Here is a 19,037-nt window from a genome sequence, read left to right on the forward strand (position 1 = left end):
AAGGGGTGACCCTAATCATTACATTTTTTACTGTAATCTGACAGACGGTAAACATCTGATTAAGCCTAACAACATTTAAAAAATACGCAATAAAGAGCAGACACCTTAGGGCCAGAGACATTCTTATGCATATCCAAATATTACTAAAATATATTTATTTAAATTTTATAACTTTTATAATTTTTATTTTTATAACTTTTATTTTAGACAAGACTTAATGATGAAAGCAACCAAGTTATTTAATAAGAACTTTTATTTAGAAAAACTACAATACAAAAATATTTCTCTGAAAAACAGATACTTCAGAACAAAATATTAATTTTACAATACTTACAGAAACAGAGCTACAAAAATAATAGCTAGTTTCTGTTATAAGAAAATTCTTTGACAATGAAAGTATAACTATACACTGCTCACAATAATAATATAAAAATGTTAAATATTAACTTTGTTCTTACAACATGTGCAATATTATCACATATCTTAGTTTGTTCCCATATTTTTAAAACTTCATTGGCAAGAGAGTCCATGCACAGAACATAGACAGAAGTTTGATATAACTTTAAAAACTCGCACATATGAGCATTATCTAAATATTATTTGAGCACAAGTTTATTTGCAAATTTCAGATGTTTTATCCATAAAAAAATAAATACAACAATTTTTTAATGATTTCTCTTCCTGTACAATCATTCCTATAACACAGAATTTAAAAACATTTTGTAACCAACAGTCCAAGCCTTTGTTTAAATCCAGTTTTTCTTACAAATGGGCAATACCAAGCCCTCAGATCAGGAAGACATTAGTAATCAAGGAGTGGTAAGGAAGCTTTAAACTTTAGATTTTAAAAGAAGCTATACACTCTTTTACCAAGCTCATTCATGTCATTGATTAAATACTAAAACAATATTATAACTATTGTAATACAAGTACTGCTGTACTGTGTTGTCATTACTATTACTTTTGCAGGACCATATATGCAGTGCTCACACAAAGGGCAGTAACCCAAAAGTTTAAGAAACAGTGGTTTAAATACAGCAGTTTCATAAAGATTATTATTAACCAACATCTTATCAATGACTGAAGTAAATTTAAACATGTTAACCATAAGAAATTCTAGATGCAAATAAATACTCTATGTATAGTACACATTTTTAATGTCTTAAACTGGATCATGAAGGCAGCAACATCTCATTTTATGTAGGTAAAAATACATAAATTCTTAGCACCAAGTCTTCCTTAAAGAGATAAAGGCACTACTTTATAAATGTTTGAGCAATCACAACAGCTTCTAAGTTATTCAGAAATAAAACTTAAAAGATACATAAAAATGTAACAAAAAGATTTGAAAAACTGTAATGTAGTTTGAAAGCTTTATACATAAAAAATATATTTTTTAACTATTGTAACCTATAAAAATCACAGAAGTTATATTAGCATTCTAAAAATTTTAATCGAACTTCCTTGTGTACTCATTAAGATGTATGTTATTAAGTAAGTAAATATAATAATAAAATATCTTTTAGCTATAAACAATGCAATAAAATTTTGTTATAAGAGCATAAATACGATCCTGAAATGCAAGGAATTGATATTTTTTATTTACCTACCATACCCTAAAAGAAGCTCTCAGTTTAAGATAAAATTTTAACTGAATAAAGATTCAGTGTTCAAAATACATCATTATGAGAAATCTAAATAAAGGTTACGATACGGTTACTGCCTATGAATAAATAATGCTATGCAGAGAAAATAACAGTTTCTTGTCAATTTCAGTCTGACTACATGAAAATTATTTGCGAATGTTAAATGTTTCTTAATGACAGTGAACCTCCTGAAATCACCACTTTAAATGAGTAAGCATTTCTTACAATTTAACTTGTTACCTTTTTAATTTAAGAGCTGATTTTTATAATTTTCTTATATATACAATCAGTTTTTTAATGTTACAGGTATGAAGTATATACATAATTTAAATTTTTTTTCAATCAAAATATATTATTATTCCTTTTATATGGCTTTTGGAAATACTTATGTCATGGAGAATTTACAAATACAGCAAATTTCAGTATATGAACAATGGGAGATTTGCGAAATACAGACATGCATTCAAACTTTCAGTAGCTGCCTTAAGACAGACATTATATTTATTGTTAAGAATTAATGATTTGTCGGTCTCTCGGTATGTGGGAGCCCTTTGTAATTGCTACATGTGTTATTCATACAGCCTCTGCATATGGAGTGCAAAAACTTTAGAATTAATCAGAAAATAATTATGATGAGAATTTTATGAGTATATTAAAAATGCACTGCATTAATGATTCAAGATTATAAGGAGGGGGTAAAATGAAGAAATAAATATTGAGATTCTTTTAAAACTTTTGATATAATACACATTAGAAATATAGGCTATATGCTGATATGCTTTATTAGTTGGCTAATATTAATTTGATCATGTATTCTCCAGATATTTCTTATAATTATCAAATATGAATAATTTATATGAAGTGGCACAAATTAAAAGTTCATTTTGCCATGTACTGCTTAGTTTAGTATAAAATGCCGAGCATAATCTTGTATGTAATGCACACAATCACAATACCATACTGGTAATTTTTTAAGTGTATAACTTTACAAATTAGTCATATTGTCACCTAAAACGTAGAGCAACACTGAAAAAACTACTGCACAGAATGTTATACATATTCACTTATGCACTTTTGAGTTTTTAATCATTTTCTTTACTAAGAAAAAGGTAAAGAAAATGATTTGGAAAGCATTTCAGTGCATAGTTTGAAATTAAACAAGGGCTGAATCAAATATACCCCTTCAAATATTCATACAAAAGTATTCTATTTTAAAACCAGTGAAGATTTACATAACATTTTTTTTTCAGTCAGAGAATTTCGTACATTCTTTTAACTTGAAATATTTTTAAACAATGATACAAGATATAACATTTGCAAGTTTACATTAATATACAATAAAATTCCCAAAATGCTACAAAATATACAAACAGGTGAATTTACACTCTCATCAAATGCACAGTACGAAGAATTTATTTTATACAAAATAACTGGACAGATTTTTATCTATCTCAGCAAATGAATGAAATGTCTGTCCTTTTTCACTTATAAAAATGGCACAATCACAATTTTGCAACACTACAAATGCAACTGCCTGATGATGTACATGAATAAAATTGATATTGTTCAATTTTACTACAATGAAAAGCTTAATATACACAATGAAACTTTTGGCTGTCCATCAGCAAATGCATTAAATGCTGCAATTCTTAAATAATCAGTAGTAAAAACCACGAAACTGAACATCTAAGATGAAGATTCAAGAAAACATATTTGAGTTAAAAACTAGAAAATGTATAATAAATAACTCTGCACTATTCTGTGATTTCAGAGATGTCTTTTTGATGTATAATATGAACTATACAAAAATGAAGAATATGTGAAGTCTCAAAAGCATTAGCACTCATTTTATGGCAGACATGCAGCATATCTTAAATCTGAATTTCAGACACTGTGTGATATTTTTTATATAAAAACAGCTTCTGGCGACTGAGCCACAGAAACTTGTTGGTTAGTACTCACAGGTAACAGTTTTTGATGCTGTGAATGATCAACTGCATGTTGAGGATGAACATGTCCCATTGGACTGGCTATGCTCTCAGACCAGTCTGACTGGGCAGAATGTGGTGATGAGCTTGACCATTGCCCTGGTGATTCAGGAGAAGGTGTCAAGTAAGTCTCAGGTGGATGAAGATAATGTTGTGGTGTAGATTCACCACCACTATGACTGTGCTGAGATGGAGGTGTAGGATAATGAAATAAATGAGGGTATAATGATTGCTGTCCATTACCTTGCACCCCTGTCTTTAGGCTAGATCCCATTAAGTGCTGTACATCAGATATTGCTGAAGGATAGTCATATGTTGGATTACCCCCACCCTGAGACTGTAGTTTTGTAGTCCGTTGGTGATGAGCAGCTCTCATTGCTGCCATATGAGTAGGTGATGTAGGTAAGGATGGTCGCTGTTTTATTGGCGAGGCAGAATTGTAAGGACGTGATGATGGCGGCACTGCACCATTATTTGGCATGGAGTTTTGCCGCATGTGATGTGAAGATGCATTCTGCATAGAATTTGTTAAACCAGGATCCAAATACATTGGACCCAATCCCTGATTATCCATTGACGCAGCCATTGAGCAGTAGTTTATTTTAAGCCTATCATCATATGAAGGCAACTGTTTCATAGTATTGGGCTGCAAATGTAACACATTAGTCAACTGTGTATAAATTGGCTCAGAATTTTCTATTCCACTTTGCCCCATACCATTTGGAGAAGTGAGGGATTCACCAGGTGAGAGGGACATAGAACCATCCATTCCTTGTACAAGCATATGTGATGATTCTTTTCGCCTTTTAATTGATGGTTTCCTTCTAATTCCATTTTCAACATTCTGAGTTGCAGATTCAGATGTTTCCCTTGTTGGTGCTGAACCAACATTGTTTATTTTAATTCTTCGTTTAGGTTTTGATTTAGAAGACCCAAGCAGGCTTGATAGTAGTACTGCAGGTGATCCTGAATTCAAATTACCATTTGCTATCTGAGGGCTCGGGGGAACATACTCTTCCAACAAACGCACAATGTCAATATGCATGCGTTCACAGGCTACGTCACGTGGTAATCTGTCCATATGATCTGTAATTTCTTTGTTTGCTAGATTTTCCAAAAGGATTTTTGCAGCTTGATAACTACCTTCTCTGGCAGCAAGAAAAAGAGGAGTTTCTTCTTTATTATCCTGTGCATCTTTGTTAACACCATGTGATATAAGTACACGAACTGCATCAACATTATTTACAGCTGCAGCCCAATGCAAAGCTGTTTTACCTGCAAGAAGATATAAAACTCATTAAGATAATTAAAAATACATAATTTAATTCACATTTATACAGGATGCACTATAATCAAAAGATAGAATTTACAAGGATACAAGAAACAAGAACATACTCATATGATGTCCGCAATTTTTACATCTGCACTATAGGACTGATAATAAGATTCAAATTCTGATCACGATATTTCAAACATTTTTTTAAACCATTTGAGAATACAGCCATTAAAATATTTGATTTGAAATGAAGAGTTAAAAATGTTAAGAATTAAAATCAATTTTCCATTACAAGTTATTGCTCAACAAAAAGCTGTTTTATGATAATATTCAATATAATGAATCCCAATCAAAATCCAACTGAAATTACAGTTGCTATAATTAGGAGCAACTTTAGAGTTTTAAAGACCAATTAAAAAAAGGAGAAAGACAAAGAATTATATTTCAAACATTTCAGATATTTTTTTGCTAAAAATACTGCAACTTTTTTAAAGGGAATAATTAAGTTTCTTAATTTACAGCAAAACAAATTAAAATTCAGAAACTGCAATATATATTCAATACTGGAAAAGTTAAAATATATTTTGATGTAAGAATATTAAAAAGGCTAAATTATTAATGTTATAAAAAAATCAGACGAAAGCATTATGCTATAGGAAAGCATTTATCTGCTACTATTAATATTTAAATGCAGTGTTCAGGGTTAAAAAACATCGCTGCCAATAATAATAATTTATAAAACATTAAAAATCAAATAGTATTAATAGTACTAATCTATATTATAATTAAACTGCTGGTATACAACAGCTTGGTCTAAACCAATACATATTGACTTTACGCTGAAAGCAAAAAGTAGATTATATTCTAGATTGGCCTGCAAAACCTACCATGATCATCCGCAGCATTAATATCAGCCTCTGCATTCACTAGTTCTTCTACCATACCTTCAATTGCAAGACGAGCAGCAAGTATTAAAGGGGTTGTTCCATCATGCATGCGAGCATTCAGGTTTGTAGCTCTATTCCTCAGCAAAATCTGGAAATAATTACATAAATATTTTCATTAAATGTGCATTTATAATATACTTAAGAAAAGCTAATGCATTTAATTAAAAAAGAAAATTTACAAAAAAGACTTACAGACAGAATTTGATGTTACTGATAGAAGTTTATAAGGTAAATAAATTTGCATACTAGATATCATAACAAACTAAATTAATATTTTAACTTGGCATAATACAAATTTATTGTATAAGGGGAAAAAAAAAGAATATAATCACAAAAAGATTTATTTTTATTTATTTATTTATTTTTTTCATTCTTGTCACAACAGTTAATTTTTCATAGATGTAGAATTTTGTCAGAATATTCTTTGAACATGAGACTGGTTTATACAAGTACAAAATATATAATAAACTCTGAACTCATATTTTTCATAAAAATATTTGGTACTTTTCCGTTTTGCCGGCACAGGCGATAAAGTCGCCTATAACGGTACAACTGATGCCAAACTGAATATCTTCGCAGGTAACCTTTTACGCCTCGTCTTCATAACAAGTCGCAGCCATTTCTTATCAGATGATTGTTTCTTTCAATACTGGCATACAATTATATAGAATTTTTACCCAAATAGTTCAGTTTTATGCCCTAGGATCATTCGTGATAATTAAGTCGATTAGGATGCAATCACACCACTCACCCAAAGGTGAAAATACAAAAAAGGCAAAGTCAAGGGTTAAATTTATCAATTCTATTAAGAATGCACTAGCGAAGTACAACACTGTGGTTTTATATAATTTCTGAGTAAGCTATTTGTACAAATTGAATTAATTCCTGCATTTAAACTTGTACTCCAAATTAAGATTTAACTTGAAATTAATGTAGATAATTACCGAGAGAATTAGATTTTTGTAGTGTACTTTACATGAGATGAGATCACTTGTGGTAACGTGATATGAACCGGCGAATCAGGGTGTTGAATCATGAAAGCATAGTAAATTCTTAAATTAAAATATTTTTACAAATTTGTTGTCTTTATTTATTGGCGTTTTACAAAATTTTAAATGATATTAAAATGTTTATGCCTTCAAAATAAAAAATTTTTAGAACTAAAATTTTTTATGTGCATACTTGTATATGATATGTTGCGCCAATAAAGTCTGCTTGGCGAGATTTGCGCCGGCGAAACGAAAAAGTACCAAATATTTTTAGTTACATATTTATTTTTGATTCTCTCTGACACAGATCATACTGAAAAATTACATATGAAAATGTATTAAAAATTTTACGTATTATCATCTATCAAAAAAGCCTTAATATGCACAAGTTATATAATTTATTTCAATGTCCAGATACTTTTATTCAGTTTATAAAAGATATGCTTTTCAGTCTCATGAAACTAAATTTTTAACATACTTGAAAAACTCCTTGTGCATCTGCTGAAACTGCTGCATGTAGAGGTGTACGCCCTGTGTTATCTTGTGCATTGGCATCAGCTCCAGCATCTAAAAGTCTTTTAGCAGCATCAGCTCGTGCATATCTTGCAGCTAGATGCAAAGATGTTTCTCCTAAAAGTATTCATGATTGAATGTTACATCACAAGAAATTATGCATCAGGATGACATAATGGGGAAGGGGGAAAGGTGCACAGAAGAAAGATTAATTAATTAATTCAATACCATGAATAAAAAACTCCAAAATTATTTAATTTCTACCTTTCACATACCTGTTCTTTCTAAAGTCATGTTAATTTTAGCTCCCTGCATTAACAAATCTTGTATCATGCTACCAGAGCCATCATCATCATCTCCATCTTCAATAACATCTATTCCTCCTCCTCTAAAGGATGCCAACATCAAAGGGGTAAGACCACCTTACAAGAAAGAAAAAACAATGAGCCTATGAAATGTAATCTTGAGATATATTACAGCTCAGTTTCAATAGACAGAGTACATTTACAATAATTTCAACAAATACGATATTCAGTGGCACAGCTTCCCGGTGGGGGGGGATCTCTCCCCAGGTGCATTATCCATACAATTTTCTTTCCCTTCCCCATTGCATTTTAGCAAAGAGGAAGGGATGCAAAATCTTCATTTGACCTTAGGTGCTGAAAACCCTAGCTATGCCTCTGATAGTACTTCCTCATTGAATCACTATTTAAAATGCCACAGTTTCAGCACCATGCAAGTGTTAATTTAAACTTCCCAGCAATCAAACGCTGCCTTAAGGATCAATATTTCTTCCCCAATATAATATCAAATAAATATATTTAGTTGTCTGTAGTCTAAAAACTTTAAAGAACCTTTGACTCAATACACATACATATTTATTTCTTCTAATATCCATGACTAAATGCTACCTAAAAATCTATCACTAATCTGTAACCTAGAAAGCATTTCTGTAAATGAGAAAAAAATTAGCATTTAGCTTCTTCATACTCTCAATAACCTAATGAATAGTATATATGAACTTATCAAAATCAATTTCCTAAGGTGGTTTGTAAGTCATTTGCTAAATTGGAGACTATAAAGTTTAAAACAGTCAAAATTTCTAAGAATCAGTAAAGTTGTTAAGCTATTCATATTTCTCTTCCCTCAATGCTCTTTTTCCCATGATTTTAACTTCATTATGGTAGGTGAATATCACTTGATATTCCATTTTTTTGTATGTACTGTGCTTTGATAAATGGCAGAGATCTAAGAAATTTCAAAAACTGGAAATGACTGACTGTGTAAAAAGCACGGTTAATATATATCTTAAAAAAAAAAAAAAAAAAAAAAAAAAAAAAACTAAGATTCAATGTGAAATAAAGATCTTACAAAGCAGCGTTTCCCAAACTGTGTTTCACAAAAAGTTATGAATTGAGATTAGGGAACAAGGAAACATTGTCTGCTTCTATGTATTAAACACAATTTAAAACAACTCTTTTAAATTGTGTTTAATGCATAAAAGGTACATAAAATATAAAGAAATTTAAAGAGAAAAACTAAAATAAAGTGGTTTAAATTACACACATAATAAATATATTAATGTTGCATGACACCAAATGGTTTATGTTGCCAACAAAATATGCACAGAATGCATTTGTGATAGTGTTTCTGTTATATGCTCAGAAGCAAAGGATATGTTTCAGTGTTTCCCACAGTGCCATGGGACAATGTTTGGATTCAAAATCGCTTCATGACAACCAGCCAATCGCTGAGAACACAGCTGATTTTAAAACATTAATTGATACGATATCTGATTCTGGTATAAAACAAAAATTTAAACAACTGCCTTTAAACAAATTTTGTGTAAGTTTGTCAGAAGAATATCTGAACTTATCAAAACAGAATACTCATATTTTCTTTTCTTTTATGACAATTTGTTTATTTATCAGCATTATTTTATATTACACTGCAATAAAATTCAGATACAGAACCCAACTTAATGTGGTATATTATACAAAAATTCATGTTTCTATCACTACATCTGACATTAAAAGGATTTGTAATCTGAAGACTCAAACACATCATAGTTATTAAAAATTAAGAATGTTTACATTTTGTTATATTATATCTTTCATTTTATTAGCTTTATGTGTCAATTTTTGTAAAATTAAAGACTGAAAAATGTTTCTTTTAAAGGTAGGATATAAAAAGAATAAATATTTACTTTGTTTATCTCATATACCCATGTTTTTATTTTTCATAACTAACACAAATTAACTCTTGTGTTCCTTCAAATTTTTAGAACTTGAAATGTGTACCACGATGAGAAAAGTTTCAGAAAGATTGTCTGTATGGACAAATGCTGAAATTGAAAACTGAAAATTACATAGCAACATTCACGTGGTACATGAGAGCTGGTAGCGCAAACATCACAGCATATAAGAAAAAACAGTCTTCAGAAAAATTTGCTTCATTTACCATGAAGATTTACAAGAATTGATAATAAATTTGATAAACTGGTAACTAAAGAAAATGTTCTAATGATAAGATATGAAACTGTAACAGAAATGTTTAATTTCACTAAATGTTACTTTAGAAAATGCTGAGTTTTGATGACAGATTTTAATATACTTGGATTCAAATCTAAAACAGACAAGGTAACTCCCATTTTGTACGAATGAATGTGAAAATTAATAACAGCTCAAAATAAAGCAGACTTTAATGATTACTTTTTTGTGCAATTGCACACGAAAGATTAAACTGCTGACTCTCCACAAGGAAAATTAAAAAGTAAAAATATATCTTATTTTAAGGAGATGGATAAAAATTACCTTCCTGTCACTCATTTACAAGTTTGAAGCTTATTGAAAAATAACTCCCCCTCCCCCCAAGTCATTCTACAATCTTCTTATCTCAGAAATTAAAAAATTTTCCTAAACTAAGAAAGGGACAGCATATAGCACTGTTGCTTTTGGACACCACTCAGACGATCCATTCTGGACACATATGCTTTTCAAACATGGCAAAAGGTCTTACAACTTCCAAAGAAATATAAGAACTCTAAGGAAGATTTATACATAAGAAAATATATCTGACAATCTATCGAAATGTTTTGAAGGATACATTAGATTCAAATTTTACTTGCTAAGATAAGTCATGACACACATGACATTACAAGATAACCAAATAAGAATAAACACTAAACACATATTTACCAGGTCCTTGAACATTAACATCTACACTCCCAGGTTCCATATCACCATCTCCCTGAGGTGGGGTTAAGGCTAAAATATCAGGGTTTCTAACATCAGCAGCATCCAAATGCTGTTGAGTCCATTGACGTGGATCACTCTCATCATACTCAGGTGGTGCAATTGAACTCTGACTGTCACCAAAACTCCCATCTTGAGATTTCTCACTTTTCATTCTTTTGACAGGGGGATGATCCAACCCATCATCATCACTCCACTGATTAGAATCGGATGGCGGCAAAGGAGGAGCTGGAGGAGAGGCAGCATTGTCATTGGAATTTACATCCACTCTATTGGCCGAAGACTGTTTGTTCAAATTTCTAAAATGGAAAGAAAATAATTAGTCTAGTAATTCTTAAGCTAAAAAATAATGTCTAACAGATAAAACAAAATATTGTTAAGTACTGCACTTGTAAAAAAATTTTGGTATCATATTTTAATGGAAATATCCATTTTGACTGTTCTCGAATAAATTTTGACCATTTTTTTGCATGATGTCTGTATGGATGGACAGAATAAAAAAACTCTTTTTTCTAATACAGACTATAAAAAGGATTTTTTCTGATGTATGTATGTATCTTGCCCAACACAAAAATGATTAGCCATAGAACCCTCAAATTTTGTATATGGGACTGCTATAACCTCTAGTTGTTCAGCTCCATTCTTTACTGCATTTAGCAGCACTAAAGGCATTGTATATATATATATATATATATAATATATAATAATTTATTTCCTAAACATATATATATAGAGAGAGAACCACACCTCTTTCCTGTCTTTTATTTTCACATTCATTCATCATAATCATATACTTTCAATTACAGAAGTGTTTTAAATGAAGAAAATATTCATGTTTTGGCAATGTCAGATTAATTAATTTTGGACAAATAATGAAATTGTCTTTTAATGTGGTCTTCTGGTTCCTATGCTTATATTTAGAGAAGTTTAATACTCATTAAGAAAAAATAAAATTATGAGAAGTTTGATCACTGTAAAACAAAACTGACCAGGATATTTAATTTCAAAATTTGTAATTTTTAGAGTAATTTTCAACTTGCCTTGAGAGTTCAGCTAATTAAGTTAGAATAATTTGAGGAAATAAGCACAAATGAAGAGTAGTAAAATATGTATAAGATAATGGGCCATACAAGGAAGTCATGTGCACAGAATACAACACATCAGATTTTTTTTACTAATTTTATCGTCCAAAAATTGAAAGGGGAAAATTATGCAAATAATTTATTTTCTAAAGGACATGGTTATAGTAAAAACATCACAAATTAATAGTTATGGCTAAAGTACAGATGCCTACCAAATAAAAATACATAATTATATTAATATTATAATATCTAATAAGATATCTTCATTTCTGCTTCCCTGTAACACGAATCTCACCCTTCATACTATTCTCTGCTGCTCCTTAGGTCTCAAAAGCAGCCATAAATAATTAAATAATCATAATATACTAAAAATAACTTTATACGATAATTATACCACAGATTTTATTTGCTCTCATCACAGGATTGAAGGGGAAAATTATATGTTAGATTTTAATTATAATAGTAGATTTAACGTCCTTATAAGAATAACATTTTAGATGTCTAAAAACGACTTCGTATACCAACTTTATAAAAAAATATAAAACAAATTTTTATCTTTTAGCTTCGTTCAACTATTTTTACCTTCTTTAATGAAACAAAATCAAACTTTTCATAAATTTTAAACACATATTTAAAAAAAGAAAAAAATGTATCTGTTACCATAATTAATTGTTGCTGATTCAGTAGCTTTAACATATTGGCATTAATATGAACAGTAGGTCAGATGAGACAGCATTTACTGAATTGTTTCACACATAATCAGATACATACTATATATTTAAATAAATATTTTAAGTCCATTGCAGTATAAATAAAGTATTTTATCTGTTCCCACCCACATATAAACAAACCTGTTTTGTAGTAATTATATTAACTTATGAGGGAGGGAAGTTCGAAAAGGATGAATTCAAAATGCACAACAATTACTCTTACCTTCAACAGAATAAATACTGCAATCAGAAATCCAGATTTATTTTAATACTGCATTAGGATTTTGCAATCAAGGAAAAAATTTGTGCAATTTCATATATACAATAGAAACAGCAAATTTAATAAATACATAAAATATTTTTTGTAAATAACACAAACCTCATTTCTTGTCCATCAGGACCTCTTCTGCGAGATCTTCTTCGCTGACTACTACTAGTTCTAAAAAAGCCTTCAGGAAACCAGGTTATACCCCTTGCTCGTTTGCGGGTTGTAAACAAAACTCCAAACAATAATCCCATTATTATTAATATTATTACTCCAATCACGATGTACATTAGATCAGGATAATAATACATCTGAACTCCAGCAGGTTTCTCTTTATCCTCTCCACTGATTTCTTGAATTTGGAAAGCAAATGCTTGCCGTGAGTGAGCAGCAGCAAGGAATTGTGCAGCCTACAAAAATATCAAGTAAATACAAGATATCATTATCATCCTTATTTGTTAATGTATTTATTATATCTGTAAAAAATTACTATTCATAAATACAAAAGCTTACTTTTGTTGCCGACTGAAAACATTCAGTAGCAGCAGTTTTGACACACCTTCGGTTATCAATTTCCATATAAATTTTACTTCTGTAACAAAATTAATATATTGAAAATATTAGAAATGTAGACTGTTGCTCAGCATTTACATAAAAGTTTAAAATAAAAAAAAAATGTATGAAAGAAAGAAAGAAATTAATATTTACCCCTGCTTTTTATAATGATAACCAGGAGGAACATCTTTGGTATGCCAAGGATAAACCATTGGTTGACCATTTTCATCCTTTTTAATACGAACAATTGTTCTTAAAGCATGTCCAATCTCTCTTAGAAAAGGTACTGAGTTATTTAAAAACACCTGAAATTAAATTATGCATTTTTAACATGAGTTTAAATATTCAAATTAAATATCATGAAAAAAAAGTCTAATGTAAAAATTTTAAAAATTCATTTTTTGATATTGATATCCTAAATCAATACTAAAATTATAGATATCTTGCAAAGAGAAGTTCATAACTCATGACACGGTTAGGTCTGAGGGTACTTACATATTATCGCAACCAGGTTGGTGCGATTTGCAAGTTTGAGTAAAAAAGTATGAATAGAAAGAAAATGTACATTTATTAATTACAGATAATTTTTAATACAGTTTTTTATATTATTTTGTTTTAAAATATAAAATAGTAATTAAACCCTTCCAGTTTCGAATTTGAATAAGTTGCAGAATTATTTTTTCGGCGGAAATCTTTTGGCTGTTGCTTTTAGCACTGATTGAAAACCGTATTTGCCATAATCATGTACACATCGATTTATTTTTACTTAAAAAAACATCCCAGAATTGCACAAAAATGGCATTGCGCACACACTTGACTTTATCCATCTACACTGCTATTTTCTCATAAATTACAAAAATTTGCAGGAAAATTTTGTGAATCTCCACATGCTCTTTTTACAAAACTATGTATAACACGTAGGGTTGCCGTAAGTAAGGTCGCCAAATTTGGCAATTTATGCGAATTTTGGCCTGGTTGCGTTAATACGTAAGTACCGGTCTCAGAGTGAAAACAAAAGGGGAAACTTCCAGTTAAGCATCAATGTAGATATTAATAACAAATCTTATAAACTGAAAATGAATATGGAAATCTGATTATTTACACACAAGAATCATTCATAAGTACTGAAAGTCAATCATATATATGTAATCATATATGCTACTCACTATATTGACTTTCCTATGTTTATAATTGTTTTTGGTTACACACACATATAGTATCTACTAATCTGAATGTAGCTCAGCTGGAGTTGTGGTTAGTGATTGTGAATACTGTACCAAGTACTAAGGGCTTGGATTCAAATCCCGGAGAAGGCATGTATGTTGTTTGTAAATGTATAGTGTCTGTGCGGCAAGGGGTACTCAAAATATGTGGCAAAAGGTATCCTAAATCAAATTTAGGACATTTTGAGATGGTGGTGGTAGGGGAAGAGGGGTGAAAGACCCTCGAACCTACCCACTTTCAAAATTGGGGGTGAAACCTAACAAAGTCTACTGTCACCTGTATGGTGCCAAGGCTCTTGCCTCCTTGCCACAATCTTATCTCTTTGCCATGATGAATTTCGTGGGCTTGTTCTGATATCAGGCAAGCGAGATTAGTTATAATAACAACACTGATCTGAATTGACAACCCTACCAGAAAACACATACGTTTGTGAGGCATATCTACAGTTACGGAGAGCTGAGAATTAAGCAATTAGTAAGATGAGAAAGTTTTGTTCAGAATGAATCAATTTCAGTCCAGATTAATCCCTATTGGTTTGTAAGGTATATTTTAATTTTAAAGCAGTTATTTTAAGTTTATACCACTTTCCTATCTCTTCTAGCTTCAGTTTACAATTCCTTACCAGAATGAGTTTTTAGAATCACATTAAATGCAAATGAGAAGTAGAAAGTATTAAGGACCAGTCCAGTAAAAATTATTAAATTCCACTTACTTCGAGAGACAGAGAGTTAGGATTCCTGAATGGTGCGTGTTTGTCTTTATCTACATCTCTTAACTGTTACTATGCTCGACTGTATTACGTGCCTTTCGATAGCTTTGCTGGCTAAGTTACTATTACGGGCTGACTAGTTTGCAATTGTGTTAGCTTTGGCTCTCTCAGTCATTAGTTAGTTCTTATTTTTTACATTTTGAGCTTAAGCCCAAGTGGAGGCTTTGCTGTACACCCCAAGAAAGGGGACCAACTGTAAAATCTTTATTTTGAGCTAATAAAGGGTAATTAACCCTTCTTGAACTGACGTTTTTGTTCTGTAAGCGATTATTCACTTAGTAGTTTACTAGATTCCTTGAAATTACTTTTAACAAGATAAAAGTGAGGAACCCAGGTCAATAATAAGTCTTGGTTTCCAAATTTGAAATCATTATTGGCTGAATCATTTGTAAATATCTGCATCATAAATATTAAGCAAGAATATCAAGTTAATGTGGTAATCAAAAATCTAAATCCTTATCCAATGTGGTAATTAAAAATTACACATAAAATGCAGGACACAGAAATTACACAGTGAAATATTTATAAAGAACATGAAATCTCATGATCATTAAACACACGTGATAATTTTTAATAAAATTCATTTTTTAGTTTTATTTGTACTATTTCTGCTGCCTTTAAAACAATATGTTAGCCTTTTTATTTTTAATATAATGACTATGTTTCATTCTCTAAAGAAGCTTATTTTATGTTGTTTCATTTTATTGATTGATTTTCTCCCTTTGTATTTAGTGGATTACTTCTGTCCATCAAACTAAATGAACAGCTGATAGGTAACTGAAAACTGAGAGTTAAAAAGAATCACAAATAATAAAGCTCCCATTGTACTAATAAAATATGCACAAAAATTAATTAACAACAATATGTGAACATATGATCAGCAAATTCTCATAATTAAAAGGCAGTTGCATATTTTAAGACAATAATTATAATAAAAAAAACATGATTTGTGACACTACTAAAAACATTCAGCAATGCAGGCTGAAATCAATTAATATTTACCTCTGGCTCCATCAATATAGTTGCTGTAAGTGCTCCATCAGCTAATTTTGGAGGCTCAGATTCACAATCCAAGCCATCCCAATTACATTCTTCATTATTGCAGCCGTAATCACAATAACCATTCCCATAATTTTTTAGGCAGTATGTATCATAATGTTCACTGCAGGAAAAAATAAATAAATTTATTATGTATAAAATCTGAAGAGTTAACTATCTTTTAAATAATTATTTTGAAAAAAATTCCCCAGTTTTATATGGAATACTAAAATGTATTTTATATGTATAAAAACAAACAGCCTTTCCTTTTCTAAAGAAACACATATATCGTAAATATATGTATTTAAGTATTTTTATATGTATAAGTTTTAGAACAAATATAATAAGCAGTTTTATATGTATACATATTATATATGTAAAGAAGGGTATTCCTCATCCAAACAATACTATCTTTTCCTTTATTCTTCGCCACATTTTACTTACGTTATCTAGTCTCCTTTATATGAGTTCAGTGAAATTAAACTTTTTAGTATATGAAATTAAACTTTCAGTTTATTTCATATTGTGTTTCCCTTTCATATCTTAGATTAACAATTCCCATAGTATTCATACTAAGAACTTGCATCCAAAGTACTCTTGAAATGTAGTCATGTGTGGTCTAGGAATTAAACTATTTTGTATTGATACCTATGGGAAAATTAGTTTCAGTTTACAAATACTTAGATGATGAATGGCCTGCAGGAAAGAATTATATTCATGAACTTAGGTTTCACTGTATTACATAATGAAACATAATAATAATTACATTACATATTTTAATATGCACTTGATGGATTCAATGCAGTTGATTTAATACCCTTTTTAACTAAGCATCTTCTGTGCCTAGATTACATAATGTAGAATAAAAGTGATGTGAATAAAATAAAATATATTCTTTACATGCTCTATTATTTGTTTAAATCAGAAGCTGTTGGCATTTAAATAAAGAATTAAGTTATTTAGAAAAAGGCTGCTCATTTTTATTCCATGACAGCAAGCAAAATGTTTTTGTCTATGGTCAAATTAGTCTCCATATAAGCAAAGTTGAAAACCAACACTGCTTATATGGAAGGAGTATTTTAATCATACAATAAATAATTTTAAATCAATAGATTGATCAGTTTTGCTCTAGAAGGTCACAGTTTTCAGTTCATTATGCCTGCAACTAATATTTTTATGAATAACCATATTATTTGTAGATAAGAAAAATCTAATACTATATGCAACTCCATACTGTTTACAAACAAAACAGGTACATACATCAGTAATAACAGAATACATCAGTAATTTAGGAAAGCAAATTAATGAATCATTGTTCTACTCTTTAAATACTTTCATATTATTATTAAAGTTATTTATCATAAATTAAACAGAATAATGGAAATTAAACTTCCCCCTACATAACAAAATAAATAAATAAATAAAATAAAATAAAATAAAAATAAAATAAACAACTATATTGTAGACTAGAAGAGAAACACGCTAATGTGACAATCAAAATCGTAAAAAACAACCTTATATTTAGCGTAGGTATAATGAAACACTCAATCGATTTCGAGGGCAGCTAAAGGTCCCTCCTCATCAGGAGAAAGAAATACATAGAAAGAAGAAAATAGGAATCACAGAAACACGTGGTGCTTATCAGCACTGCACGTGGTTATAACTAGATTTTTAATCAGAGTTGCACTGGCCGCCTACTTTTACTGAGCCAGGCTGTCTGATCAAGCATAAAGAAATATTAGCGAAGTTAAAATAGGGAGCGAGGGGCAAATGCACATTACGCTCAAAATCTGAACTTCAAATAATGGAAAGCAACCACTGAAGGGATTTTTATACCCTCTGGTAGTACCAAGTGCGAGGAGGTAACGCCATCTATCGGCAAAAATAATTGAATTAAGACAGTAGAATTTTAAAGGCATTAGGAAGGACTGGATTGGACTTCAAATCATTAACTAAACTTTCTAAATCTTTGTGAATGTGAAAAGCCTCAAGAAAATCCAATTCGCCTATGGAAGAAGCCTTTTGGATGATTTTTGCAGACCCAAAATCAAAATTATGGTTAAAAGTCCAGCTATGATACGCTATTGAAGACTTGTTAATTTCCCCTTTTAAGATATATTGGCCAAACAAAAAGAGCGTTGAAGTTTCGTATCAAGGAACATGAATCTTATGTCAAAAAAGGGGAAATTAACAAGTCTTCAATAGCGTATCATAGCTGGACTTTTAACCATAATTTTGATTTTGGGTCTGCAAAAATCATCCAAAAGGCTTCTTCCATAGGCGAATTGGATTTTCTTGAGGCTTTTCACATTCACAAAGATTTAGAAAGTTTAGTTAATGATTTGAAGTCCAATCCAGTCCTTCCTAATGCCTTTAAAATTCTACTGTCTTAATTCAATTATTTTTGCCGATAGATGGCGTTACCTCCTCGCACTTGGTACTACCAGAGGGTATAAAAATCCCTTCAGTGGTTGCTTTCCATTATTTGAAGTTCAGATTTTGAGCGTAATGTGCATTTGCCCCTCGCTCCCTATTTTAACTTCGCTAATATTTCTTTATGCTTGATCAGACAGCCTGGCTCAGTAAAAGTAGGCGGCCAGTGCAACTCTGATTAAAAATCTAGTTATAACCACGTGCAGTGCTGATAAGCATCACGTGTTTCTGTGATTCCTATTTTCTTCTTTCTATGTATTTCTTTCTCCTGATGAGGAGGGACCTTTAGCTGCCCTCAAAATCGATTGAGTGTTTCATTATACCTACGCTAAATATAAGGTTGTTTTT

General features: G+C 30.5%; 1 protein-coding gene across 1 annotated transcript in view; it reads right to left on the bottom strand.

The window, feature by feature from the left end:
* Positions 1 to 235: 235 nt before the first annotated feature.
* LOC118196398 (uncharacterized) overlaps positions 236 to 19,037 on the bottom strand; it is a 215,260-nt gene continuing 196,458 nt past the window's right edge. Inside the window, exons 24-32 of the mRNA XM_035367847.2 lie at positions 16,221 to 16,380; positions 13,379 to 13,530; positions 13,184 to 13,262; positions 12,785 to 13,080; positions 10,557 to 10,912; positions 7,635 to 7,781; positions 7,325 to 7,476; positions 5,798 to 5,945; positions 236 to 4,909 (exon numbers count right to left, since the gene is read on the bottom strand). Of these exons, the coding sequence (XP_035223738.1) occupies positions 3,552 to 4,909; positions 5,798 to 5,945; positions 7,325 to 7,476; positions 7,635 to 7,781; positions 10,557 to 10,912; positions 12,785 to 13,080; positions 13,184 to 13,262; positions 13,379 to 13,530; positions 16,221 to 16,380 (2,848 nt within the window). The 3' untranslated portion in view covers positions 236 to 3,551. The remainder of the gene's footprint in view (positions 4,910 to 5,797; positions 5,946 to 7,324; positions 7,477 to 7,634; positions 7,782 to 10,556; positions 10,913 to 12,784; positions 13,081 to 13,183; positions 13,263 to 13,378; positions 13,531 to 16,220; positions 16,381 to 19,037) is intronic.

This window comes from Stegodyphus dumicola, chromosome 12 (assembly GCF_044657685.1).
Source record: "Stegodyphus dumicola isolate Sdum_Otavi_A_Nest chromosome 12, ASM4465768v1".
NCBI lineage: Eukaryota > Metazoa > Arthropoda > Arachnida > Araneae > Eresidae > Stegodyphus > Stegodyphus dumicola.